Here is a 27727-nt window from a genome sequence, read left to right on the forward strand (position 1 = left end):
AATGTAAAGACAATGTAAATCAACATTTTGGCAAATGGGTGTGAGATTCTAATTTGTGTCATTATGTGTGTCTTCCTCTGCGGTTAAACCAAATTCAATCATTACCCTGAAACATTCCGTACCCTGAAGCCAATTTGGGGCTAATGTCCACAACTAGTGCACTTGTTCACTTCTGCGCCACGCCGGTAACCTCCTGGCACCGCCAACAGTTCAGTGCAGCTATAACTTGGTGAGGCGCAGAGGGTTGAGGCGCACTGGAAGAATAGTGCATCCCTCTGCGTAGCTGATCTCTCTCAAAATCCCATTCCAGCACTGGTCGGGCTCATCGTATCTGTGGGAGAAATATGAATATATATATATATCAGCGTTTGGTACCCTTAAAAGAAGATACGATGGCATGCAATAATTATGGTTAAGATCCATTCGACTGTGCCAGTGCGAGTGAGCCAACACGCTCAACACCAGCACCCTGGAACTGGAGCACCTTACTGGAATGTAGCCATTATTGTAAAATATGATGAATCTGATGGTCCTTATTGCCAACAGACCTCTCTCCCAATGCTTTACCTTGTCCGTGGCACCCAGCCCGAAGCCCATTTGTTGCCACTAAAGATGGAAATCCTTAAAACAGGTTGTTACATTGTTTGTTTTACTCTCTAAAAATACTCAGTAATTTCCTAAGACAGATGGGCATTGTAGTTTTTAAAAGAGATGACTAAAACAGGAGATAATAGTGACATTTTGGGGATCTATTTTCAGCTGCGGATGCACATTCGGTGCTTGAATGAGTAAAAGGAGCTCCCTCTTTGGAGCTCTATGGCACAGAGGGACACGTTATACCAAGATAATACATGTTAGGATCAATTAATAGTTGTTTTTTAGTCTTTAATAGGATTTGTTAAAAATTACAATACCACCTGATTTATTCTTATAGGTCGTTCATTGAACCTGTGCTTTTCATTTGAGCAAAGTCTATGAGAGGACGATTTCATCTTAATCTGATTCCTCTTCGCTGTGTTAACATTATTCAAACAGGTTCACTTCAAACATTACAAACATCTAATCTTACTTGGAGAATAAAATCTCAGTACAAATATCTCATTATAATCTCTCATCCCGTGTATTGAGCAGCTGAGTGGGTGGGGGGCAGGGGGGCTCTCACCTCCAGATGTCCGTCATCTCTGTTGGGACGGGCTCCTCACTGGTTTCACTGGGCACCATGGCAAAGCCCCCCACAGCGTACAGGAAACCTCCCATCGAGAGCAGATTGAGAGAGCTGCGCTCCTGAGGGAACTCTGTGAACTCAGACCACCTGGAGCACAACACACACACACACACACACAGAAGTTATAATGGTGTCAAATAAGCGGCTACAATACAGAATACCACATGCAGCAGTGCAACAAGTGCTATTTTATAACCTTTTGATCTGCTGTTCACGCCCGATGAGTCAGCTTCACTACTGTGGACGGACGCTTCACCTCATAAGAGATGAAGTGGGTCATATAAATAAAACTGTTGTCTCACTTGTCGTTGGCGATGTCGTAGACCTCCACAGAGCTGGTGAGGCCTACGTCTGTGACCCCCGTCACCACGAAGATCTGGTCTTGGTGGACAGTGATGCCAAACAGGGAGCGGGCCGTCTTCAGGGGAGCCAGGTCCTTCCACTCAAACTTCGTGGGGTTGTAGACACAGACTCTCCTCAAGCATTTCCTGCATGACACATGTGATACGGTGTGTTAAAGGGGCTCCGCAGTGTCACATGAAGTTCACTTTATTCGTCTCAAGGTTGTATAATGTTTTCTGTGGAAAACAATAGCCCTGGAAAAGTTATTTAGGAGGCAGGCTGCTGTTGAGTTGCATGATGGGAAGTGTATGGAAGTGCCTTTTTGGAGCTCGACTCAATTGTGATTTTTTTTTAAAACATTATATCTTTCTATTGTGAGTCCCCCTAAATTTCAACAAGTACAATACTAAATCACTGGAGTACCGCTTTAAATATTGATTGGGTTGGGTCTTATTTAAACTATGTGATATACAATGTGATGCTGTTACAAAATTAGATGTGGAGCAATAAGGAATAAATTATGATTCCTTAAGGTTTTGGCAATATGATGGGACCGTCATCAACTGTAACATATCATACAGGTATTTCTAAATGGAGCCACAGATTAGAATACAATCTGGAGGTTTAATCGAATGATAACATACTTGCTTTCAGATTTTCCACCAATGACGTAGACTCGACCTTTGTGTGATACGGTTCCATGGCCATACACTTCATAGGGCAGAGGGTCCGACTCTCCCCATTTGAATGACCTGTGTACCAAAAAAAAGATGTTACGTCATCATGAATGATGCTCGTGTCACAAGCAAAACCACGTATCTCCAAATTGGGTGATTTGGAATATTTCAGACAAACTGAATGGTAAAGTTGAAAGAAATTTCTAATTAAACCAATAATTGGTCACAAAGCTGCTTTCGTGTAGCATTTGATATCGATATCTATGGAAATGTGCAGAATGTGACTATGAGTGGATTTTCACTCTGCATTGAATGTGAATTACTGGCTATGTAACAGGAGGTTTGATTAGTTTTCAATAGGATGCATTTCCAAAGATGACTTCCCTTGCAATAGCTGAGTGTTTTAATTTATTAATATAATGAGTACAAAACAAATCTCTCGTCAGGTTTCATATTACATTTGATATCCACACTTACTGTCTGTCATAGATGATGACAGAGTCCAGGGCGTGCTCGCCCTCCTTCAGTTCCTTTCCTCCGACAACAAAGATGGAGTTTTCAGCTTCAATCAGGCCGAACAGACAGCGAGGGTTGGGTTGCGAGGGCATCCCTAACCATTCGGAGCTCACCGGGTCAAACTGGAGATGACAACAATGACATGGGACAGCAATGACATGTGAGCAAAAATGTGTGTTCATGCCTCAAAGAGCCACACTACCTGCAGGAAGTAGGAGCTGAATGGTTCGTCTTTGTTCTCTTCGTTGTAGAGAAGTCCTCCGACAACAAACACCTGGTTCTCCTTGGTCACAAGGCTGCAGTGGTTCTTGGGGATTTCTGTTGACTTGGAGACCACAAAGCATTCATTTCCCACTGGGTCATAGGCCACAGTCCCTGTGTCACTGATCATAAGTATCAGCTCCAGCTCAAACATCCCAAAGCGAGGGTTGTTGTTGAGTATACCCGGCAGGTACCCTTCGTCCTCCTCGTCCTCCTCCTCACTTCCTTCTCCCCCCTCTGCCCCGTTACTGCTGGGCTTGCTCGGCTTTGGGAGAAGCCCCCTGTGAGCATTCTTGACGAGATCCAGCTCCTTCATGATGTCCGGGCTGGACTGCAGGTACTGGTGATGCTCCACTTTGTCTTTGAAGTAATCTAAAGGTATGAGCCTGAAACGGATGCAGTGCAACAGCTCTGGCAGGTCCTTGACCCGGTTTGTCTCGTCATGTCTGACCCAGTCCATCAGGGACTCAAACACCTGCTCCTCACGATCAATGTTGAGGGCGTCTAAGGTGATGATGATGGCCAGCTCGCTCGGGCCCAGCTGCAGGAAGTCCTGGTCCCTGACGACGACCTGGTAGCGCTCACAGATGAACTCTCTGGCGATCAGAGCGAGCCTGGGACAATCCAGCAGCAGACCCAGCCTGAAGATGGCCAAGCAGTTTCCCAGCACCAGCTTCTCTTGGAGGTAGGACACACATACCGAGAAGATGGAGGGAATCTGGTACATGTTGGCAACCATGAAGATATCCTGGACGTTCTGTTCTGTCAGATTAATGTCCGAGGTGTACAAGTAGCGCAGGATCATCCCCATTACGCCAGGCTCCACGTCTTTGAGGACAATCTCGCGCTTCTTGCTCTCCTCCAGGTCGGACAGGAACATGGCCTTGAAGAAGGGGCTGCTGGCGGCCAAAACCAAGCGGTGGCAGGGGAACTTCTGGTCCTGAATTTGGAGGACACAGTCCACAAATTTGTCATTCTCCAAGAGGTCACAAAGTCCGTCCTGAAGCAGAGTCTGTTGGTACATGCGAGGCTGCTCCACCGGGTCTATGGTCAGCGCAGCCATTTTGTTCCGTCTCCTCGTCCCGGTTGGGTTTTTGTGGGCACGCTCCTCTCTCCCGACAACAGAGCAGGACTGACAGCGTGCACACGGCTGCTCCGATTGCTGTGGTTCCCGAAGGGTTGGCCGGCCGGTGGCTGCAGCTGTCCGTGGCTGTCCGTCACTCCGGAGTATTTATAGACAGGAGCCTCACAAAGCCGAGGAATCCATTTTGGTGGACCTGTCCACTCCAGCGCCACGCAGACCCCCCACAAACAGCTGAATGACTAAGCACAGTGGTGACGGTGTGTTAAATCCAGAAGAACGTCTCACCAGGCAGCCCGTTGTGTTTTTTCTCTGCGATCCACTATTGATCAAGAAAGGGAATACACTGTGGTTCAGGACAAGCAGTTCACCGTACTACATGTGTACATCGGTGGAGGGACAGGACAGCATATGGTGTGTATAGGTACCAGCAGTTCTTGGAAGATGAGCATGTTATATGATACATCTCCTCTGACACCAGAAAGTAGAATAACCTGAACGTTTTAGAACAAAAAACCCACCAAACATGGGCACAGCACTGCAATGTGTTGTTTATTCACAGCGTCCCCATGAGCCTTCCTCAGGTTACAAACACAGCAAGTGACACACTTCACCATGTACCACGGCCACTTGACACAGGTGTTTCTCATTATTATTTATCAGGCGATATACTAAATATGCCCTTTCATCAAACCAAACTAGAGAGTCCTTGATTTTAAAAGAAGAAAAGAGAAAAACAGATGGATTGAGATGTGAGGTCCAACCCATCTCAAGTCTCATTTCTCACCACATACGGAATCAATCAAGATTATGATACATGCTCACACATCATGTTATATTTGTGGAATATGTGTAATTAATCATTCGAGCCAGAGATACGCCCAGGGTGATGAACAATAATGGCATCTATTGGCCGAACACGATGTAGAAGTCCAGTGGGGAACCAGCGGAACATTGTGGAAGATTAGGTCCACCACTATTACTCATACATACACAGGGAATATCTGTTATTGCTTGTGAATCTGACTAATCCATTTAATCGGATGAAAGCGTCTTGGTTTACATAGAGGATAGGACCAGGACGATGAAAATAAGAATGGCTGAACATAAGAGTGACATCAGAAGGAGATGTACGAACCATAGCCAAACTGTTCTGTAAAGGCCAACTAAACGCACTTTAACACACACACACACACACACACACACACACACACACACACACACACACTTTTGAGGCACACCACATGTTGAGGCTCATTGTCCAACTATGAAATTAATGGAGGTCATTTGACATCTCATGAGCACAATCATTTCAAATGATGTGTATCTACTGGGATGTCTCTATTTTTCTACTCTTATTATGTATTAATTTTGTTCACAGTTTTGAAATTGAAATCTTCTTATACTTTAAGTGTTAAAGTCTTATTTTATAATTCATAGCCTACATCCATTAGAACAGAGCTCTTCTATATGACCTTTTTATTGATTTATATGGAAAACATTTTTGGGGAACTCCTGAGAGACCAATCACAGATTTAACCATCAGGCCTCTCACAAAAGGGATTTTGACTCGTCAAAAGAAGCACAGGTGAAACTAATAACATTAATTAAAGCTCTGCGCCAGTTCCCCCACATCAAGGTCATAATTAACGTTATCGATTACACCTGTGCTTTTTCCTGCTAACTGTAAATGATTCGCCCAAAAAAAAAAAAACATATCAGGCGTTCTCACCAGAGATGACGCACAGGTGCACCACCACGAACAAAGATTGGGTGTCCGCTATAACAGTGGACCAGGAACCTTGAAACCACATTGGTCAAACTGCGCCATCTTGTGGCGACACATGACAACGACTCACTGTCGCGCAGGAAAAAACTACAACACGGTTTATAGTCACTTATTAAAGCGTCACCACCGATTGAAACGAAATTAAATTGTACAAATAGTTTCAGATTTAGGACAGACTTCTAAGCAAACAACAATCACACATCCAAGCAAAACAACAACACCTCCACTTTGGTCTCCGCTCCATTCTGCAGCAAAACACACTTCTATTTGGATGAAACAAAACTTTATTTCAAATCGAACAGTTGAAACAAACACCTTTGAATAAAAACCCTTACAAATGAAAAAAAAGGCATTACAATGAACTTTTTCTCTCTCTCTCTCTCTTTCTCTCTCTCTCCCTCTCTCTCTCTGCTGTGCTGAAGGCAGGCAGCAGGTTTTGGTGACAGGCAGGTTAAGAGTGACCCATCCTCCCTGTTGGGGCCCACTGCCTTTCACAGACCGAGGGGCCCGGATCCTGTGAAAGAGGGTAAAGACGTGGCGAAACGTCCCACCCTACAGTGGTGAGTAGGAGGAAAGCTGTCGCTCTCTGGACGGTTCAACCACGTTCAATTGTTCACGTTTACAAGAGAGCTCATAGATCCTCCCTCCACTTCATCTACATTGTGACTTGGCTTTGTGGAGGACCTCCACAGCACCCTTGGTTTATTGTCTTCATTGTCCTCCATACACCCTGATTTCGAGATTTTAAACCTTTTCGGTATAGGTTAACATTATGATGACTAAGGCAAACTTAAGTAAATAATTAAAACTAATCATTATAATGATGTTAAAAATAATAAGAATATTAAAACAAGGAAGAATATCCACATCTGCGTGAACAGAAGAGACAACCACAAAGTGGTCGTTCCCTAACAATGCTGTGTGTCTTCATATATAGTGTAGCATCGTACAAATATTTAGCAGGCCTAGCATTTGTTAAACAATCTTTTGTTCAGATAAAAATACAAAACTGCACCGTCGGTGGATTTGTGCCAAAGGGGCGTGGCGATTATCTACAGCAAGTGCACTTGAGGATATTTCCCAGTTCAAAATGTTGCCTCGCTTCTGACAAACAAAAAGGCAAAAACAGAAAGAGAAGAAGACACAGGCTCGTGAATAATACAGGTGCTGACTGGCTGTTACAGTCTGGTTAGGTACAGTTCGCAAGGCCGAGGATGAAACAATACGAGGGGCGGGGGATGGGGGGGCTGTTGACCGTGGAGTCTGTGACAGTCCGTTTTTCTGTCGGGTTTATTCTGCCTTTTCTTTGCCCTCGTCCACGGCCTTCGTTGGCTCTGGATCGTCCAGCAGGGCTTGCCGTCTCTCCCTTTCCTTCACCAGCTGCACGCCACAGTAGGTCACAAGTAACACGGAGAGGGTGGACAGAGGGAAACCTGGAAGAGACACACAAAGAGGGGCAAGAAGAAGAAGAAGAAAGTACGACTTTAAAGGAATGCAGCTGTTTTTGTGCTGGGCCCTTAGTAGATGTTCGACTGGAGATAATCCTGTGAACAACCTCAATGTTTGACACTGCTTTGTTGTTCTTTTATTCTCTGGGAAAGATCCACGTGAAAGAAAGCCACAAATAGGACGTCGCCCCTGGAGATTCTCTTGCTTTTGATGTCTGAGTCGCAAGGCCTACTTTGATTTTTACATCATAAACATTTGTTGTTCCCCACCTTTGAAAATCAGTCGTCTTCCCACCAGCTTGGCGAACTCCAAACTGTTCAGGGAGAGCACGTTGTAGAGGACGATGGTCCAGAAGTTGGCAGCGTTGAACACCCCCCGGATCCTGCGTGACATGGCTTCACCCATTGCCCCCTACAGACGCGGGCACGTTAAGGGATATGGCACCAAATGACACGGAGCATAACTCCATATATTGACCGACGGGGATTTGAATCTCAAAAGTGTCTCACCTCTATGATAGAAAATGGCGGAAGGGAGAACAACTTGGCCACCCACAGCTCAAAGTTGAGGCCGAAGCAGTTGAAGAAGGACCAGATGTAAACCAGCTCACACGGGCCCAGCCACAAGGTGGTGATGGCGAAGGTGCAGAAGGTCGCCAGGAGCTCCTTGAAGATTTGATTGTGATCCCCGCCAATGTAGTCGTAAACATACCTGCAAAGTCACGACTCCAATTCAGCCTGATGAAGGATCAAAATCTCTCTTCCCTATCCACCGTGTCGGTGCTGCCAGTCAACCCCGGGGATTTAAACTCAAACACTCACTTGCACAGCCAGTCATTGATGCCTCTGTCAAAGTGCCTGAAAAAAAGAAAAGAAAAGTTTACACAATTTCGACGTTTAGCGTGGCCATCGAGGGTCCACGTAAAGATTGATGAAGACGACACACAACTAGTGTGACTCCCACGTACGTCTCAGCGAAGACATAGAGCATGGTGATACACTTGGGGGGCTGAGGAGGGTCCAGGTGGTCCAGCGTCGCCACAGTGTTGATGACGCCGAACATCACGGCTGCTTTCACCCAGTCGTACACCAGGTTGGAGTAAGCCAGACCAGCTGCGAATGAACACGTGGAAACAAAGCAAGTACACTGATGCTAGTGGATGGTAACATTAATATAGCATATAATATATCAACAAGCACATGAGGATGGAGACGTGAGACGCCATATATATCGAACTCACCCAGACTCCAGTCAGTAAGCTTAGAGACCAGCTTCATGTCGCTGGGGATTGTCAAGATGTAGAGGTAGTGGAAGAAGACGTCCACCACCAGAATAACTCCCAGGTGCCGCAAGGCCTTGGTGGTGATGTTCCACAGCTCCCTTTCCTTGCGGGTCAGCTGGATGTTGTTCACCTGTGGAACGCCATCATTGTTTGGTAAAACGATACGACCCTGCCCCAGCATCTCAGCAATAATAATAATAATAATAATAATCGTATATTAAAAAAGGATTTAGAGTGGGAGCATACACTCGATAAAAAAGACAGCATTCACAGTATATAAGTCAAATACGGCTGTGTGGGGAAAGTCATTTCAATCAAAGCGTACATATGCACAAAATATTAGTTTTCCGTCTCCTCCTGTGGCTCTAAATCGAGTTACATAAACGCACACGGCATTCTGAGTGGGTGTTACATCGATTGGCCTCAAGGAGTCTTCCAGTGCAATATGCACTCATGAGTGATGGCCTCAGAGCGATACCGTCACATTTCAGAAGGGGCTGCTGCACTTTTCCCCACTTGCACTCATTTTTCATCCCTTTCAGTTGAATCTTAGAGACCCCCACCTGGGCATGGAACCTGTCGAACGTCATGATGGGTCCGAAGAAGAAGAACGGGAGGTAGAAGTTGTATCGCAGCAGGTCCGAGAATGTGTAGTTGCCGTCCTTCCTCTCGCAGTTCTCCAAGGCAAAGCTCATGCAGCGCAGGATGCTGAAGCCGCAGCCGCCATAGAACAGGATGTCTTGCAGGTCGAAAGAGCCGGTCACCAAGGCTTCCTGAGTGAGGACCGCGTCATCATCATCATCATCATCATCATCATCATCATCATTATGTACATTTGTATCTGAATATATATTTGTGATATAACGAGATAGACGTCTCCTCCTAATTGCCAAGGCTGGGTGCTCGTGCTCCCGAGGCACCGGAGAGCCCAAATGCGACGTTCGAACCTGCAACCGCCCGCTCACCTGCCAGGAGTTATAGGGCTCCAGCTTGATGGAGGCCAGCGTGGTGAGGCCGGCCACAAAGCACAGCCACTTCTTCTTGACCAGGGCGACGCTGAAGAGCACGACGCAGTGAGACAGGACCAGGGCCATGAAGGTCCAGCCCATCGTGGTCAGCACTGCCAAACCGCCGTACACACCGAAGATCAAGGATCTGTGCTGTGGGTGAAGAGGGACCGGCGTCAGTGCGACGCCACAGCGGGACCACTTCCACTCATGATTCAGTGCCACACTCAGGATGAACGGTGTTAGTACGACAACACTGCACCAGCTACAACAATGGATATGCTTTAAGATGGAAAGATTACACGATGATGGGGGGGGGGGGGGGGGAGACACACACACACATCTACCGTCCATTTGAATGAAACACGTGACAAATGTTATGAAATTCACAAGTTTATTAATGTTACCTTACATCCATCAATACCAATCTTCATCGTACGCATGGAACGAGACAGAAAACATGTTTAAAACAAACCGTTTTAAATATGTCAAACAATACATATTCGTGGGGAGAAGAAGGTGCACTCAACAGGCGACACTGCAGCTCATGCACCAAGTCGAGCATGTGTTAGACCTCAGGGTGCAAATGTACAGGAGGACAAATTAGATTTCACTCAATAGAACAGAACCACACTGAACTGAACTGAATTGTATTACTTGTACAGGCCTGCTGTTTACATAGGGTCACATGCTGTAGGTTTACACCACAAGGGGTGTGGCCTTGATTGGAGCAAAGCTTAAAACACATACATGTATATATTTATACACACACACACACACACACAACAGGTAGATACATAAGAGACATGCCGTTACACCTGTACACGATCACAGTGCAAGCCGACGGGCATTCACACACGTGCACGCACCTTTGGAGCCACGAGGGTGAATATCTTGGCAAAGATAACGTGGCCCATGAGAGCAAAAAGGATATGATTGCGGAATGTAGAGAACCACATCATCCACTCGAAGTCTGCGACGTCCTGTGGCAAAGGAAGATGCATTACTATACACAGGGTGGATTATATATATATATATATATATATATATATATATATATATATCTGAGCAATTTACCATTTTCCTGCCAAAGTAATGCCATCCTGGTTTCACGCTTTCCTTGAAGGCCTTTCTGTTTGTATTCTCTGCGTAAAGAAGAAGAAAAAAAAGGACATTCAACAAACAAAATATAATCCACAAGGTATAGTACATTTTTAACTCCTGGCAGTATATGGCAAAGCTCCGAAGTTGAGGGTGGCTAAATCCAAAATGTAGGCAGCTTAATTTCTGGGGTTTTAGTAAACCTGAGCACTTTAGAAATAATCCTTTTAAGAATGTTTTTTTACATTTTTTATTTTTAAACCAGCTTTGGTACTGTTGGATCGTTCACATTGAATTTAAGGTGTGGGAGCACATTCGGTCCATTTGATAACATCTAATATTACATAATGTACTTTCGACAGCGATCATTTGGTTGTAAGAGATTCAAAAGCTAACACAAGGGATAAGAACAGAAATATGTGTGATAACGATCAGAAGCGTGACGGAGGTGTTGAGACATCACCCCCCCCCCCCTCCCCTCTAGCTCTGCCTGATTACAATAATGGACAGGAGAAAAGGATATCAAAATGTGAGGTCAGTCAGGGAAAGCCTCTTAAATCTGGGAACACAGCCAAGCTTCTATTACGGGGCGTTCCGGTGCCACTAGCATGCAGACCTGAGCAGTAGAGATGCCCACAGACGGGCAGGCAAATACAACATTTCTAGAAAATCAGGGAAGAAAAAGAACCAGGTGCAAATGCATCACTCTGCCCCCCTGGCCCGTCTTGTGACAGACGGTACCATTCAGCCCAGCGGGGGGAGCGGATACAGTTTGAGCCTTTTACTGTCTGAAAACAGGCAAACACTTGGCAGGTCCAGGATCAGTTGAAATATCTCCATCAGGAAAATAATTAGAACGTAATTGGACAAGCTTTAAATTGTCTTTGTATTAATAGGAACATGCAGGATTTCCTTAGGGGGGGGGGTCTCTTTCAGTGTGCTCAATGAACCTTGTTCTATGCAGTTTTAGGTTAAATGGAGCAGTGTTATAATAATTAATTCCCATTGTCACCAGGTAAGTGATTTTTCTGTGAGATGCATTTGGACTGAAAGTGTTGACTGTGTGTCTTTTTTTTTCAACCGCTCATAAAATTAGAAAAAGGCCTTCGGTGAACTTCAGTAAACTCTTGTTACACACTGTGTGATCTGGACACCCCTTGGACATGTCCTGCACTCACCACTCGAAGCTTCAGAAATCCAACTGCCTGCCCACACCAAGGCCCCGGCGAGCACCGCTGTGTAGAGATACAGCTCATATCTGGGGAGGGCAGCCTTGATCCCCATGGTGAACCTGTGCACTGGACGCCAACAAGTCGAAAAAAGCAATCAGCCACACAACATTACACCTGACTGAAGGCAAAATGTATGAATAAAAACAACAACAACAAATACACGGGCACGTCTGAAACCAGCGATGCCTGATTGTGAAAGTTGGAGTACTGGGGTTTATCAAGTTTTATTGAACCAGTGTTACCCCCCTTTTTCTCCCACCCCTCCAATGTCACTGCTTATTCTGAAGGAAGGTGTTACGTTTCAGTGAGGGCTGAGACAAGCATGCGCCTTGACGGCCTCCTCTTAGTGATGCATGGTTGGGCGCAGCAACTAAATCGGTTTTGAGGCCTATACACACAGTGTGCATGTAAATTGTCCACCAAAGTCATCAGTGCCACACACAGTCCCTTGGCAATGAGTTTACAATATACCATGTGAAGAAAAAAAGAGAAGAAAGCCTAATGTCTGCACTTACAATACACACATCCACAGCACAAACTCATGATGGTGATGAAATGTAGAACTCCATGTTCCAAAACGCATCAACACGTGATCAGCTGCAGGGTGCTTTAGGAATGGGACATTTTTTTATTTTTTTTAATCAATAAGCCTTTTCGGGTCCACGGGGGCAGTGACTGAAATAGTACTGCAGAGCTGTGGCCCCTCGGAATCAGCACCGTCAGCTGCGCAACCCTACCTCTCCTTTCCTATTATAGCGCCCGCAGTTGGTCGTGCGGGACTCCGGGCAGCTGCTCTGCTATGTGATCTCCGGGGAATAACTCGCTCCACGGAATAATTAGCACTGACTGGAATGACCAAGAATGGGACATCAGAGGAGGAAAAACAGACAGTTACTTTCCAGTGGGGGGGAATAACGCGCTTACCTGAGTGTGTGCGCGTGCTTTTGCGCGCGCGCGTGTGTGTGTGTGTGCGTGCATGTGCGTGTGCGCGCAAGGCTCATGTCGCGCACTCGGTGTTGACGTTAAAGGAGTTGGACTAAAAAGTCCTGTCCATGCCAAGATGTCCCCATGGCTCAGTAGGACCCCAGCAAAGCGTCCTGCATACAAATACTAGTTCACCGTCTCACAGTGTGCACACTGAGCTCGATAACACGCAGGCCTTTTTTTAAACTGATCATTATACTTACTATAATATTATTATTAGACTTATTTTAACACCCTAGTACCAATATAGCAGACTTGTTTTTTGTTTTTGTTTTACTAACCTTGTATTCGCTTCAAGATGGGGGGCAGCGGTGTTTACAGCCAGATTCTTCAATATAGAGCATGAACGTGTTTAAAAAAAAAAAAAAAAAAAGGGGGTGGTGGTGGTTACAGCAGGTTTTCTAATTCATCCGTCCTGTGGGGGGCTTGCCTGCTGCGGCTGCTTGCGATCACCAGCCTCGGCCTGTCAGGATGTTGCGGACTCAACGACAGGAGGAGGAGGGGGGCGGAGGAGCAGGATATATTTATCCTTCTCCACTGCACCGCAGTGAGGGGTGGTCCGCAGCGAGTCCATCAGACCTTACAGGAGCGCAAAACACGCTGGGTGAAAGGGTTAAAATAAAGAGAGGGAGGAGGAGGAGGAGGAGGAGGAGGAGGAGAGCATTGGCATCAATCAATAGCAGCGTCTTAAGCCTATGGTCAGAGTGACACACCATAGCAACTCTTGTGATTCTCCAGTAGCAAAAAAACTAACAAATAATGGATTAGACTTAAGCGGAAGGCTTGTGCAAGTAGACTGTAACTTAAATGAAATGATGGACAATTAAAAGCGGTGCTGCAAATGTTTTTTTAAAGGTCTATATTATATATATATATATATAGATAGATAGATAGATAGATAGATAGATAGATATCAGTATCGAGGGACTTTTTTCCCATAGTTTTTCAATCATCTTTCTTACTCCAAATCCGCCTCTGTGATTGGTTGAATAAAGGCGGGCACTGTACCGTACTGTATGATAATGAATGCAGGGCATCCTCGACGCAGCCTCCTACTTTGGACACTAGGTGGCGCTCTCCGCTTGTTCAAATTAACCCCGCGGAACACACGCCAAGGGGCTTGGAGATAAACGTCAACTACTGTACTCGGCTTGATTAAAGAGCGCGTTAAAGACGCGGCTGCGGGCGTCGCCACGTTCACGCGCACAAAGTGCATCGTCTTCTAAAGTGTCCCTTCATGCTAAAGAGCTGCGACGCGTCGCGTGAGGCCCGCAGTAGTCACGGGGGAGAGGGGTCAGCTCGAGAGAAGTGGCGTCCAGCAGCCAGCTGCATGCGTTTGAGCGATGTAGTGCGGCGAGGCTGCCTGCCGGAGAGAATCCATCACAGAAACAAACCGCCCCCTCCCACTCCCGAGTGCCCCCGCTTCAGATGCAACTCCAAATACATAAAGCCTCCATGTTGCGGTGGGACCGTCGTTTGCTCCGAAGTGTTCGCTAACGTCAACGCTCGACCACGTTCCGTTCAAGACGTGTTTTTAGGACGAGCGCGAGCCGCCAACGGCGTCCTGCTGGTTTCAACGTGGTTCCAGACGCGGCCTCGTATTTTGGATGCTCGGAGCTTCACAGCTAACTTGCTAACACAAGCTACTTGCTAACTATTTGGCGATTCAACGTCGGTGATTTGTGTTGTTGCTTATTTAGCCACGCATATAATTTAGCCACACACACACTGTCGCTGTTTGCTCACGAAACACGCGTGTTTTTTGTTGTTGCAGCGATGGTATTTAGCGGAGAGCCATAAATGACAGCCGTTCACGGGCTTCCCTTCACCACCGTGCTCGCTGGCCGGTTGTCCCCGCAGCCGCAACACTTCACCCCGGACGGCTGCAGCTTCGTGGGCAGGCTGGTCACCCTCATCTTAAGCAGCTAGCTACGAGACGAAGCGGGCGCACTTGTGCGAATAACATTGTGGGGGAAAAGGAATAACCACCCGTCTAAATGGACCACATGTCCATAATAACCCAAGTTTCCAACCCGAAGGATGAAGAAATACAAGCCTTTAACCAGGAAAAAGGTAAGGAAAAGTCAACTAGCAGCGAACTAATGCTAGCTGGCTAACTACTTTTCTCTGACGTTTAGCTCGCTAGCTGCTTTACTCGTTGAAGACACAGTTGGACTGCTTGTGATAGTTAACGTTATCTATATGAAACATAACTAGCGTTAGTTAACGAACGCTTAATAAGCAACAAGTTCGTGAGAGTGGCCTCGTCCCGGATAAGTTATTGAAGTAGCTGCACGTCTGTTTGTTGCGCCTTGAAGAGGCGAAGAGCGCTCCAGTGTTTGTGCCTTAATACCGTTAATGTTGTCTCAATTAACGGTCGCGTTGTTGTTGTTTGTGTGGAACAGTCGTCGCTCGCGCATCACGTTAAGCCAAACGATGCCACGTCTTCGCTTTTAAATGTTTTGGTTTTCTACACTTTTTTTGTTTTTTTCTTCTGTGTTTTGGGCCACATAACGGGACGTGATGATCTGATGATTCACTTTATGAATCACCGACACAAGCAAAGCCCAGAAGTTCAAGGTGGTTTTGCTCTGCACGGTAGTAAACTAGGTTATTTAGACTAAAGGATTCATGCAGACAGAGGAGAACTTTAGGTATCTGCTGTCAGTGATGTTGGCACATGTCATTTGATTTGGCACATCCTCATTCCTTCAGAGAAGAGACTTGTGAATTGGTAACGCACTTCAGGGCTGGGCTGACCTCGTAGGATGCACAAACGTCATCCGATTATCTGCTTTTGATCCGATGGAGACTGTCCTTTGTATTGTCGGTGTTGGCTGTTATCCACTGCCTGTCGAGGTGCTGTTTTCTCATTGTTATTTGTTATATCGAGTAAAACGAAATATTTCTATCTTGGATGCGATCGTTATTTTAAGTTCACATTCACTGACTATAGCTCAACGGAATATTGGGGTAGTTCCCTGTGCATTATTTTCACTTCCACTCCATCTATTATTTCTCTTTTATGTATTTATCTGTTTTCACACTTCAGCATGATCTGCAGTGGAGGTAAAAATCCCCCCATAACTGCTAATGTCCATCCATCCCCATTCCTGGGCCTACTCTGACACTTCCTGGGTCACTCCCGGCCACGTGTATCAGTATCACATCCCAAACCTCTCTTGTCAGACCATTCGTAATGTGAGAACGTAAGTCTTTCAAGCACAACAATGCATTTTCCTCTAAGAGGTACAAATGTATTCCTCAGTAACTACTATGGAATCTATGTGTGCGTCACATGAGTTTATCATTGCATGTGTGTTTGAGTTATGAGAGAATATAGGATGTGGCAGATGCGGTTCCACTGCAGTGATACACACTAACATCTTGATATCATGTCTCAGTAAAGATTTGATCAAGATGCCGTTAGTTAGTTTGAAAGCTGTCGGAATGTATTTTCAAGGGCTTGTTAGCGTTTCATAAGTCACAATTTGGTATCTGGCAGTTGTGCCATTGTGCTGGGGAAAACGTGGCACTGAAGTCACTGCGTATGAGTAATGCTGAAATCATTAGTCAAATAAATAGATGAAAATTATTGAGAGCTGTAAGTAAGTGTCCACATCAAGATGCCAGACAGGGCATTTATGGCTTAATTTATGAAGATTTTGTTTTTTTGTGTTTCTGTGTAAATATACTGCTTTGGTTAGAGAAAGTAAGCAAATGTAAAGCATCATTATGAGCTTGTGATATGTATTGTCTTTATTTATAGACTACATGATTAATTGAAAGTTTAAGAGTTTCATTGATGGTTATATTTAATAAGTACAAGTGAGTGTAGTGTAGTGAATATTTATATTATCTTGAGCTCAGGATTTGTTGTGTAGTGCCACACAGAAGGTATTCTAATTCTACAGCAATTATGTATCCGTTGATTTATATTTTAAAATAAGTTTAATTCGGTAAAAATAAAAATCAGCGAAAATAGGCCACTTTGTAAAGCCATATCAAAGATCCGTCATACAAGCTTCATCAATATTACAATGTTATACCCTTCCTGTCTCCTAAGTGGGCGTGATCCTGACATGTTTTCTTTTTCTTCCATTAGATATTTTCATACCAAACAGCTGTATTTAGCATTACAAGAAATTAGTAAGTTAAGGGTTTTTGCAAATGTGTATTGCTGAGACAGAGAAAGTTCTCAAACTTTTTTTCTGCATTTGTCCATCCAAAAAATGCCGTTTTAGTGTCACAATGTCGGGAGATATGTAGCTTAGGAAAAATTGGACCAATATTTACTTTGAGTAAGGGCCGAAAGTCGAGTAAGAGGGCGAAGTAGAGCAGTGATGTTGCTGTGTTATATCCTCCCTCTTTTTTGTTTTCTTTTAAGAATGAGTCACACAGAATGCTTCCCTTGGGGCTGAGTCAAATCTTAACATCATTATAGTAATAGTATGGCAATGTGCTTTATTCCATTTGTTCTGGACATTTTGAAAACCGGTTTCATTTAAGTGTAAGGGCCCTGATATAAAAAATAATAATTTGGCATCAAATAAATGGAGAATATCTTTGTCCACTTGGTCACAATCAATACATACAGCAGGATTCTGTGCTTTATTTCCTGTGTTTATTATAAAGCCAACCAATGACCTGGCTGTCCCTTTGCAATCGTGTAACACACAGCCCATCCCCGCAGCTGTCCAAGAGGAATTTTGACAGGTAGTCTTACATTGCTTGAACAGGCTCCAAGCCGGCTGGACAAAAATTGACCACCTTTGCTCTCAGCGTTACTCTACTGGCCGCCAACAACATGCGCCTGCCTTTCACACTGGTTTGGCTGCCAAGCAGCAGCCTAAATATAGACTTGCTGTCCTGTCGGCCAGAGCCCCACTAACCTCCAGGCCGAGTATAACTACTTGCAAGGATGACAATGTTTTTTTTTTGTTTTTTTTATACTCCCATTCATACACAGCTTCAGTTTGGAAACAGCAACTTGATTTTCTAAAGAAGATAATAAGGGCTGTGGTCTTAGTGGGTCTTTTTTTTCTTGTTTGGAGTTATGCACCCGGACCTTAATGCATTTATGAGATGCAAGGGTGTCTCTTACAACACCCATGCCTTCACCCTTATAATAAATGCTCCTCTACATTCATCGTGGAATCTAAGATGTTTGAGGTTTGATTTATGTGTGGCGGTATGCACTGAGCACTGCAGTTGTTCAATGACTGTAACTTCCACCAGGCAGGTTTCGTCAGATTCCAACCGTACTAAGACTCTGAGGTTCCCTATTAGTGAGGTTCATAAATATGAAATCTATTAAAGAGTTTGACTTGCACATGAAAACATCTGCAACCAATTTAGTTTAACTTAATTGCTCTGTTGAAAAAAGCAGAGATTTAATGGAACCTCAACTGGATTTGTTTTTGGGCATCTGCCCAGAGAGTAAATTGAATGATGCTACATACTACTGTATAAATATATAAAATAAATAATGAAAAACTTTTAATTTACCTTTTTTATAGTATCGTATTTGTGGTATTATATTTTATTTATGGTATTGTATCGGGTTTCATAATATTTATGGCAGGTATCCTATCGAAGTTATATTGTTGGTGTCGTGACAACCATAGCAGCAGGTAGAGGCAGAAAAGACTCAAGGAAAAGGCTCATGGCTAAGCAGCGCAAACGAGTCCTTGAAGGACTTTCCAGGCCAAAAAAAGGAAGTTGGTTCATGAATGACTTTAACCATATTGTATATAATGAAAATGTATTATTATTATTATTATTATTATTATTATTATTATTATTAGGGCCTGGGCACTGACTTAGTCTTTTATCCCCCCACTCTGAGGTGATAAAAGTGGTTGCGTGTATTGCTGCTTATGGGGACAACTGTTGCCTCGCATTGTCTGTCGATTATTGTCCCCTGTTTTGACTTGTGACTTTTTGAAAGCAAACATTTTCCAAACGATTAATTAAACACTCTTACTGTCCTCATCATTCGGTCATGCCATCCATCGTCTCCCTTTTCTCCACACACCATTTTCCTTGCGATGCAGATATGCATGTGTAACGTCAGATGGTTAAATCATTTTCCTGTAGATTAAATCAGTAAAGGACCCGACTCTGTTAGATTAGCGTATGTGCTATTGACGCGCAGTATATATGCACGTGGAAAGTTAGTCCACTGATAAATCCTTTGTACACCACCTACAGTTGACCAAATGCAAAGCTTTAAGATATCACTACAATGCTTACAGCACACAGTGTGTGAGTAATTAAGCTTCTCACTGTTTGACTAACACTCAGCCAAAGCTGTACAATGTGTGAACGATCATAAACCCATGAGCCTTGAGCCTGGACACAACATGCACTCCTCGGCTAGAGAGAGAGAAAGTGGCTTTTCTTAGACAGAACCCCACAACGACTTGTCACACTCACTGATTAATGCTTTATAGTGTGTTTGGTATGTGGACAGCCCAGTGCTGGATATACTCTGCCTGAAAGACCTGAATATGTTGCTGAGTATTAAATGATGAGTGTGTTTTGGTCCTGAAACCTTGGAATACTTGTAACCTTTGACCTGTAACTTTGTAAATTAGGCTGCATTTACCCTCTCATAATTACTACCCTCCATCCGCCCCCAGGTGAGCGATGTGTGCGTTTGAGGCCCAGTTCTGCTCCTGCATGACTCTGTAGTCCTCGGTTGTTTTTTCTGAGGGTCTTTTGTGCAGAGGAATCAATACAGCGGCCGCTTGTAGTGATGAGTCACAGGAAGCTGACGACTGCCTCGCCAGTTATACAGTAATGCAGAGCTGAAATGACAAGGCAAAACTTTATTGAAATAAGTTGTGTGGGCCCGGTTATATATCTTTAAATTTAAATCAAGCTTACTATGCCAGATATGATCATCTAGGCCCTAGATGATCATATCTGGCATAGTAGATTCTAGGGCATCATGGAGAACAATTTGGTTATTTATGTTTGCACAAGCAAATCTCTAACTCGGTCATGAGTTTGGTATTTGGTGGTTGTGTAAAGGTTTGGTGTTTTCCAGTGGATTAGGTAAGAATGTGTCCTTTATGCTCTGGAAACATTTGGGCAGTAGCAGGAAATTCTGTCTGCATCATGTTTTACTCTTCTTGCAGCTCGCCTCTTTTTCGTCTTGGACACAGCCGATTTCATCGGGAAGTGATGGACGTGACCCGTCTCTTCATAGACTCAGTCGATGTCACTCTGACGGCCAAAAGCTGTTTGTGTGGCCAATTCTTTTTCTTCATTTCTTTTTTAAAAAACATAAAACCCTTTTGATATTACAATAATATTATCAGTACTCGCCAGATACAGTTTCAGTTTTCAGACTACTCCATAATTACTGCATGTCTGAGTAATTCCATGTGTTTTAAAGGTTTTAAGTTACTTTGAATAAGTGGCTGAACGTTTTAATGTTTCCTTGTTGATGGATGCATATTGTACTTTCATTGTCTCGGGGTGAAGGAGCTTGTGTCACTGATACGTTATACTCTAGATACCCACACGGCCTGCCCTAAATTGAAAAGCAGTAATTAAGGAGAACAGTGACAGAGGGATCGGGGGAAGGCAAAGTGCTTTATGTAGCCAGGACATGCTGTTGCTCTGTCATTGTCTGATGCATTTCCTGCACTCATGAATACTTTTAGCTGTGGTGTATATAGAATTGATGTACTCTTCTTAAAACAATAGTGTGTATGTGTAACTCCACACATTAGGCCTTTGCATGACGTGATACGAGGTTGCCTCAATGCCTCTGCTTATGATAAACATGGGACTGTTTGGTTATGACAAAGCTGGATTGATGTTAACAAATGTTCTGGAATTAGTTTGTTGTCCTAGCTAATATGTTGTGTACTAGTTATTTAGTGTGTTTCCCATGACACATACCTGTCGGGTATTTGTTTAAGGTCAGGAGCACAAAGTGGCACAATATCAAGATGCCAAAATACATGACATAATGCTATTTGCTTCTCGCTGTTCTTCAGTTGCAAAAGCATTCTGGTTGTGTGAGCCAAAGGGTGATCGGAGTGGGGGGGGGGGGGGACTAATGGGTGGAGAGGAATGCAGCCTTGTATAGGCTCTCTGGGGTCCGAGGGGCCTCCCACCTCCTCCCTCCCCTCATCTCTTGTGCAGTTCCAGGCTGCTTCAGTCACTCACCTGCCACCCGAAACATGGGGAGTCAAATGTAAGCAAGCTTTCAAAATGGAGACTCCGAAGCCAATCGGGTGAAGGGATCTACGACAGAGCAAAAACGAGGAGGCGGCGGGGGGGCGCGTGGCTTCCAACTTGTCACTATTAATAAAAGCTTGGTGTCTGATTTAGGCCCTGCTCCGTAGTCCTGGAATGAGGGTGATTTGCAATCAGAGCACAGCTCTGAACTGTCGCCATGTGTGACGGATGAAGTCACTCAGCCAGCCAAGTTATTTTCTGATCAGTGGTTCTGCCAAGCCGGGTCAACAAAACCCACACTAATGCCATTTAATCACAGTCGAGGCCTCACCTATTGTTGTGATTCAGTGTAGCTCACGCCACTGTGGTCACTTAGGATGATTGTAATCGACACATAACGGTTTGTTCCCCGCCACTTCAGCAGCATTCACAGCTCGGCATGCAAATAACCGAAAGTAAATGCTTCCCAGCTTCGGCATGCGCCATTCTTTTTTTATTTTTTATGACCGAACATCGATTTGCATATCCACTTGTTCACCCTCTCCCTCCTGTTGTTGTTTTGACAGCGTCCCAGTCGAACAGCAGCCTGAAGAAGCAGAGGAGCCGGAGCATCTTCAGCACCTTCTTCTGCTGCTTCCGCAACTACAATGTGGACACGCCAGCCGCCAACACCAACACCAGCTCCCTGCCTCCACCGGTTGAGGAGAATGGATCTCCTCCCAAGGTGGGCTGCTGTTGCTCCACTAAACGCATGCTTTTTGTTTTTTGTTTGTTTGTTTTATCTTTGGGATATTATCTACGACATATTTTTCTTCTTCTTCTGTTCTCCTTCCTACCCCTGTTTATGCGTGCGTCTATCTCTCTTGTGTTGTAGTGTGACCAGGTCGAGGTCATCCCTGTACCTAGTGTATGTATTGCCCTTTTTTTTAATTTTTCGTTTCCTTTGCATGCAGCTGAGTGGGCTAATGCTGGCACATGCCGTCTGTGTGGGCTCCAGTGCTCCTCGGACAGCTTTTGCTCCGCTCCCATACTGCGTTTCAGTATCATCTGATCGTAGCACTTGCTGCATGGAGGGTTTATACCCATGGGGTTAAATGGTGGCTCAGTGCCTGGTCTGCATGCATAACACTCGCGGTGGTTTGTATGCTTTCAGAAATACTGAGACACTAACTGTGTAACAAGTTAAGTGTGAAACGGTTTCCATTAATCGTCTCAGGTGCATCCATGCTAGAAGTAAATCCATTTATTGTGCTGCTTTATCCATGCAATTGGATAATATTAGTGAGAGTTAAGCTCCACAGTAGCTCCTCAACTTAAAGTGTGCTTTAAGCTAAAGGGGTAAAACTAATAATCCAGTTACTCACGAAAGGAATTATATGTGGCTATCTGGTCCGGCCAACATACCGGTTAAATCACTCATCAGGGACTTTATGGAATTCAACTCCTAAGATCATCCAAAGTGAAAGTTGTTTTGTAACATAGTTCCTACACGACTTCATCATGAATTCAAAGAATATTGGCCAAAGGGTTAAGGTTAGAGTTACTTTCAATGTAACTGAAAACGGTTAAACTTCTGTTTAATTCAATCCCCAAAGATTTGACTGCTATTAGACATTTGATGGCTCTACTTTCTCTAAGTAGGTGGCTGTAGCAGGGAGATATCTGGTGTCGAAGAATCACATCTGGTGTCATTTTGAAGCGCACCATTTCAGACACGGTTTTATCTCTGCTGCATTGTCACCTATGGAGATACTCTTGTAACACAGCATTGGCTTTTCTGCTCCGCCTCACACATTAATTTATGCAAACTATGTCTTCTATCACTCTCTGTCGGTCTGTCTTTCCCTCTCACTCCATTTATCTGACATTTCCTGTCTCGTCTTTCCCCACAGCCACCAGCCAAATACCTCCTACCAGAGATGCTAATATCTGACTACGGCAAAAAGTGTGTGGTGATTGACTTGGATGAAACGCTCGTCCACAGCTCATTCAAGGTGAGAAGAGGCTACTGGAGGTTTACGATTGATGTTGTGCACAGTTCCTCAGTTGTCAGTGTGAGCTGGCTCAGGCCGTCTGTGTTGCAAAGACACAGCCCCCCGTTCGCTCGGCCATCTTTGCATAATAAATGCAATTTCTCGATGGAAAGAAAATCCTGAATTTCACCAGTCTAAAAACATTCACCAACATCGTTGTAAAGCATACAGCATGTACACCTCGCTATGAGAGTAATACACAATGTATATCTAATGTTGTTGTTGTTGTTGTCAAATCCAAACGTCAGCCAGTAACCTGCATGAAGTCAAAGCTGTGTTAAACCCCTTGAAACACTGTGTAAACAAAACCAGGGGAGGAGCAGGTGGTGGGGGACCCGCTGTAGTAAGAAGTGGGGGCAATATTACAGAAAGAGCAGTCTTCTTCAATCAGCTGCAGTTAACATTGTCCTTAGAGTTGAAAACCCCTTTTTACAATCTGTGTGTGTGTGTGGACCTCATGTTGCTCCTCTTCCTGTTCTTCCTTTCTTATTTCTTTCCTCAGTCCATCCTCTCTGTCCAGTTGCTACTGAGGGGAACGCCTCGCTGAGTTAGATTACTAAAGGTTGCAGGAGGAAGGAAGAAGGACAAAGAGTGGGATTTATTTAGGCATAAAAGAGATATTGGAATCTGTGCATTGCAAAGCTGTAGTGCTCCTAGCAGGACCTCTGCTGATCAGTTGTGGTACTACACCCACTGTTTGAACGACACTGTTTGAGCGCCTTGTGTTTCTTCTTGCAGCCCATCAGCAATGCCGACTTTATCGTCCCGGTGGAGATAGACGGTACTGTTCATCAGGTATGGGTCGCACACACACAATAAAAAGGACACTTTTAGTGAAGTATACCTTTTTTGTCCTCTTTTATTTTGCATTCGGGGCAAGAGGTCACTTTTGTTCCCATGTGACGCTACCGAAGAGACTGGCTGTGATCCAGTTCAAGTAATCCAGGATAGGCTGTGTGTATCCTGGTTGGCCTATTCATGATTACTTGCACTGGGTGGCAGTCACTGGGCGAAGAGAGGACGGTCACCGAGCTGAATTATTTTTTTGACAACGCAAGAAATGAGTAGCGGTAATTCTTTTGTTCACGTAGCGATCGTCACATACTGTCCAAATACTGCTATTAAATTGCGTGAGTACATTTTCGCGCCTCATTTCATACGGTCAGCCGTGTGTTTCACTCAACGCTCTCACATGCACGTTGTTTTTCCTTTAACCCCGGCCTAAAATCTGCCGTCTGTCTTGCAGGTGTATGTGCTGAAACGACCCCATGTGGACGAGTTCCTCCAAAAGATGGGGGAGCTGTTTGAATGTGTCCTCTTTACAGCCAGTCTTGCCAAGGTGCGTTCAGACCAGTTTCCTTGTTCCGGTGCATTTCATCTGCTCTCGCTGTCTGAATGTTCACACTTCCTCTGCCTCGCTCTCCATCTGTGTCTTATGCCTCTGAGCCAATAATGCATGGGTAAGTATAATGAATGAGACGGAGAAATAGCCATGTTCAGGGCCTCCTGTTTCTGTAGCGTCAGACTGAGTTCAAAGCTAGCTGTCAGTCGTGCTTTTCGTAGTCGTAGTATTTGCTGGGGCATCGTCGGGTAAACGCAAACTGCTTCCTTTTGGAACGTTAGCGTAGCATTTGCAAGTGGTTCTGTTGGAGCTCTAGCTGAGGCATTATGACCACAATGACCTTGATTTGATCCCTTGTGTGCATTTCTGCTGTATTTGTAACGTGTTGTGTGCTTGTTTGGTTGGGACAGTATGCAGACCCTGTGGCAGACTTGCTGGATCAGTGGGGCGTGTTCCGAGAGCGACTCTTTAGAGAATCCTGCGTTTTTCACAGAGGGAACTACGTCAAAGACCTCAGTCGGCTGGGACGAGAGCTCAGCAATGTTATCATTGTTGACAATTCGCCCGCCTCTTACATTTTCCACCCAGAAAATGCTGTGAGTTCCTTTACCACAAGTTGTCTTTGGGTTCTGTTCCCCGGTTTGAATACACCGGTGAGAGTTGGTATGAGAACCAAAACTAAATGCAGGTGGTTTTCCCCGTCTCCCAAGGTCCCCGTCCAATCCTGGTTTGACGATATGAATGACACGGAGCTCCTGGAACTGCTGCCTTTCTTCGAGGGACTTAGCAAAGAAGAAGAGGTTTACGGGGTCCTGCAGAATCTGAGAGGCAGGTAGCAGGGCACACCTCAGCGCCACCTGTGCTCTCCATCCTCCCCTCTGTCGATCTCTGCCCTTTTCTACAACCACACCTCCCAGACTCAGGCAGATCGTCCCACACGCGCCCCTCTTGTCTCTGCCCCAAGGGGACGCCTCTGGGGTCTAACTGTGGAAAGCCCCCCTCCGCTTTCATCACCTGGTGACCCGGCTGCTTTTCGAGTGCCATCAGAGAAAAACACTAAAATATCCCAGAAGCACTGTTTCACAAAAAAAAAAAAAAAGTTGATAATAGTGCTAAGAGAAATGAACTCTGGTCTTTATTTTTAAACCAACAAAGTTTTACTATTCGGTGAAGTGCTTATTTTAAAACCCAAAAAGAAAAAACACGCCCAACAACAACAACAACAACGTTTTGTCTGAAATTTCTTTTGTGGTACCACACAAAAGTCTGAGAAGATCTTGTCCTCGTATTGTTGCTATGCAGGCAGTTTGTGGTAGAAGGAAGGACTGTGACTCTTTTCTTACTGAATGAAGTGCCTTGTGTGAATGTTGTTTATATAGGAAGGTATTTTGTACATGGCATATTTCCAGAGTACTTCAGTCTTTTCACACAAAATATGCTTTAAAGTCGACACAGACGTATCTTCATATACAAGTTTGACTTTCTTTCCTTTTTTGATTCATCAAATGCTGGGTAAATGTCTCCATAGTATTATCTTCTTCTTTTTTTCCGGCATGCTTGTGTCATTATATAGACGTGACTTCTTTCTGCTTTCATTATATGTAGATTTAGTTCATTTGTTTTAGGCAAAGCAGTACATTTGCAATTGTGAACTGTTTGTAAACCCCAGTACAGAAGTTCTCTTGCGTTTTGATCTGAAAATTCAGATGAAATTGTGCCATTTATTTCCTGTCTTTCTAACAATACACCCCCCACGCATATATCTAATTGTATTATTTGCCAAATAAGCAAATTCTTTTTTTTGAACAGGCTTCATATCTTTACCAAGGGTTCAGCCATAACTGTTAAAGCATTAGTAGTAAGTATAGGATTTATTCTTTTATCAAATACACTAGTATGTTTTATTGTCACAAGGTCCTTGTTTGTCATGTTGTGCTTATCATATGGCTGTTAGCCCGTATCATCTTCTTGTCTTTATTCTTCAGGGGGGGGGGGGCACAGATAAGTGGTGCAGCTTCACCCTTACGGGATGATCCTTTTCAATAATTGTACACGGATGCAAAGGTCTCCCTTTTTGTTTCTAATAGTCTGGGAATTGACAGTAAATGGGTCGAGTGCCATGTTTATTTTATTTCCACGAGGTCCGTCTCGAGGGAACACAGGAACGTGTTGTTTGGAGTTTAAATGGTTTTTCGACCAGTGGAGTCCATGTGTGGCGTTTACCTTCCCAGACTCTTTCTAACTGCTCTTCACCTCAGTGCCTACGTTTGAGAGGAACCACGCAAACCCAATGCTGCAGCATTAGCGACCATGGCAATAACCTTTTTGTTTTTTTGTGTAAGGGGTGGGGGTTCCCCATCCCGAGTGTTTGGGTGTCTAGAGCACTTGACAAGGCTAGCCGGGAGAGGGTGTGTTGGCACTAAAGGCCGGCCTGGTTATCACGATGACGTTCAGGGTAAACCGTAAAACATTAATTTTTCACATTATTTGACCCGAAAACTGGACATGCGTTAGTCCTTCAGTCGTTTCACAAAGAAAATTAAAAATTAAAATACTGAAACAACGAAAGATGCTTGGTCCATTTGAACAATAAAAACCAAAATTAGTTATCAGCTTTTGTTGTGCAAGAAAGTAAAAGGAAAAAAAAAAGAACTTCCAAACCTACAGACGGGTGCTCGGTCCAGGCACGTCCATCCAGCCTACACGCGGTAGGAGCCGGTTCTAGATGGAACACTGCCGGGGAACCGCGACTGGACTGCGAGGAACCTCATCGGGGCATTGAAGCCGTAACAAAGCAATGTTTCTCCATTGATTCCCAGGTTACATCAGTCTCAGCATTGTCTCCTTAGTGCTTTCTTATGAAGTGTGAAATCAACTGGGCCGTATGTGCAGACCATGCCGGCTAAATTATCATTGTGAAACAATAAAATGAGCATAAACCGAGCAATAACTCATGTGGGGTTTGCTTGATGCCACCACAGAGCCTTTTCCATGCTTCATTGCTCGGTTTATGGGTTGTGATGTCGCGTCGAAAAAGACCTACACTACTTCATAATTCATAACAATTTTATTTTGTTGTCAAGTTGAAAGGCTGCAGCGCCAACAGGCGCATTTAAATATTCTTTCTTTTTGTGGAAGTGTTGGTGAGCTCACGATGATGGTTTCAGTGCAATCTCCTTTTTTTCCCTCTTTTTTTATATGTAAGAA

The 27727-nt window shown here is 44.5% G+C and overlaps 3 protein-coding genes across 6 annotated transcripts; 1 reads left to right on the top strand and 2 right to left on the bottom strand.

The window, feature by feature from the left end:
* Window positions 1-219: 219 nt before the first annotated feature.
* Window positions 220-4084, bottom strand: LOC117746698 (kelch-like protein 40a). The gene is made up of 6 exons (XM_034555996.1): window positions 2963-4084; window positions 2722-2882; window positions 2212-2319; window positions 1528-1713; window positions 1163-1312; window positions 220-331 (listed from the first exon to the last, which is right to left on the bottom strand). Exons 1-6 carry the CDS (start codon window positions 4082-4084, stop codon window positions 220-222), a joined length of 1839 nt encoding a protein of 612 aa, XP_034411887.1.
* A 3097-nt stretch (window positions 4085-7181) lies between these two features.
* On the bottom strand, window positions 7182-13309 carry hhatla (hedgehog acyltransferase like, a). Its single transcript, XM_034556076.1, has 12 exons — window positions 13228-13309; window positions 11909-12028; window positions 10707-10774; window positions 10499-10612; window positions 9588-9782; window positions 9186-9395; window positions 8581-8752; window positions 8308-8452; window positions 8162-8197; window positions 7850-8051; window positions 7610-7751; window positions 7182-7324 (listed from the first exon to the last, which is right to left on the bottom strand). The coding sequence occupies exons 2-12, from the start codon at window positions 12012-12014 to the stop codon at window positions 7182-7184; spliced, it is 1533 nt and encodes a 510-aa protein (XP_034411967.1). The 5' UTR covers window positions 12015-12028; window positions 13228-13309.
* A 752-nt stretch (window positions 13310-14061) lies between these two features.
* Window positions 14062-27088, top strand: ctdsplb (CTD (carboxy-terminal domain, RNA polymerase II, polypeptide A) small phosphatase-like b). 4 transcript variants are annotated; one of them, XM_034555866.1, is made up of 9 exons: window positions 14115-14621; window positions 14721-15019; window positions 21712-21869; window positions 22020-22052; window positions 23038-23139; window positions 23917-23973; window positions 24425-24517; window positions 24931-25116; window positions 25231-27088. In XM_034555866.1, the coding sequence occupies exons 2-9, from the start codon at window positions 14944-14946 to the stop codon at window positions 25354-25356; spliced, it is 831 nt and encodes a 276-aa protein (XP_034411757.1). In that variant the 5' UTR covers window positions 14115-14621; window positions 14721-14943; the 3' UTR covers window positions 25357-27088. The 4 variants fall into 4 exon arrangements, with proteins under 4 accessions (XP_034411759.1, XP_034411757.1, XP_034411756.1 ...); XM_034555865.1 differs by having other exon boundaries at window positions 14115-14617; XM_034555868.1 differs by lacking the exon at window positions 22020-22052 and having other exon boundaries at window positions 14062-14617.
* The last annotated feature ends 639 nt before the right edge of the window (window positions 27089-27727 follow it).

Source organism: Cyclopterus lumpus, chromosome 17 (genome assembly GCF_009769545.1).
Source record: "Cyclopterus lumpus isolate fCycLum1 chromosome 17, fCycLum1.pri, whole genome shotgun sequence".
Classification (NCBI taxonomy): domain Eukaryota; kingdom Metazoa; phylum Chordata; class Actinopteri; order Perciformes; family Cyclopteridae; genus Cyclopterus; species Cyclopterus lumpus.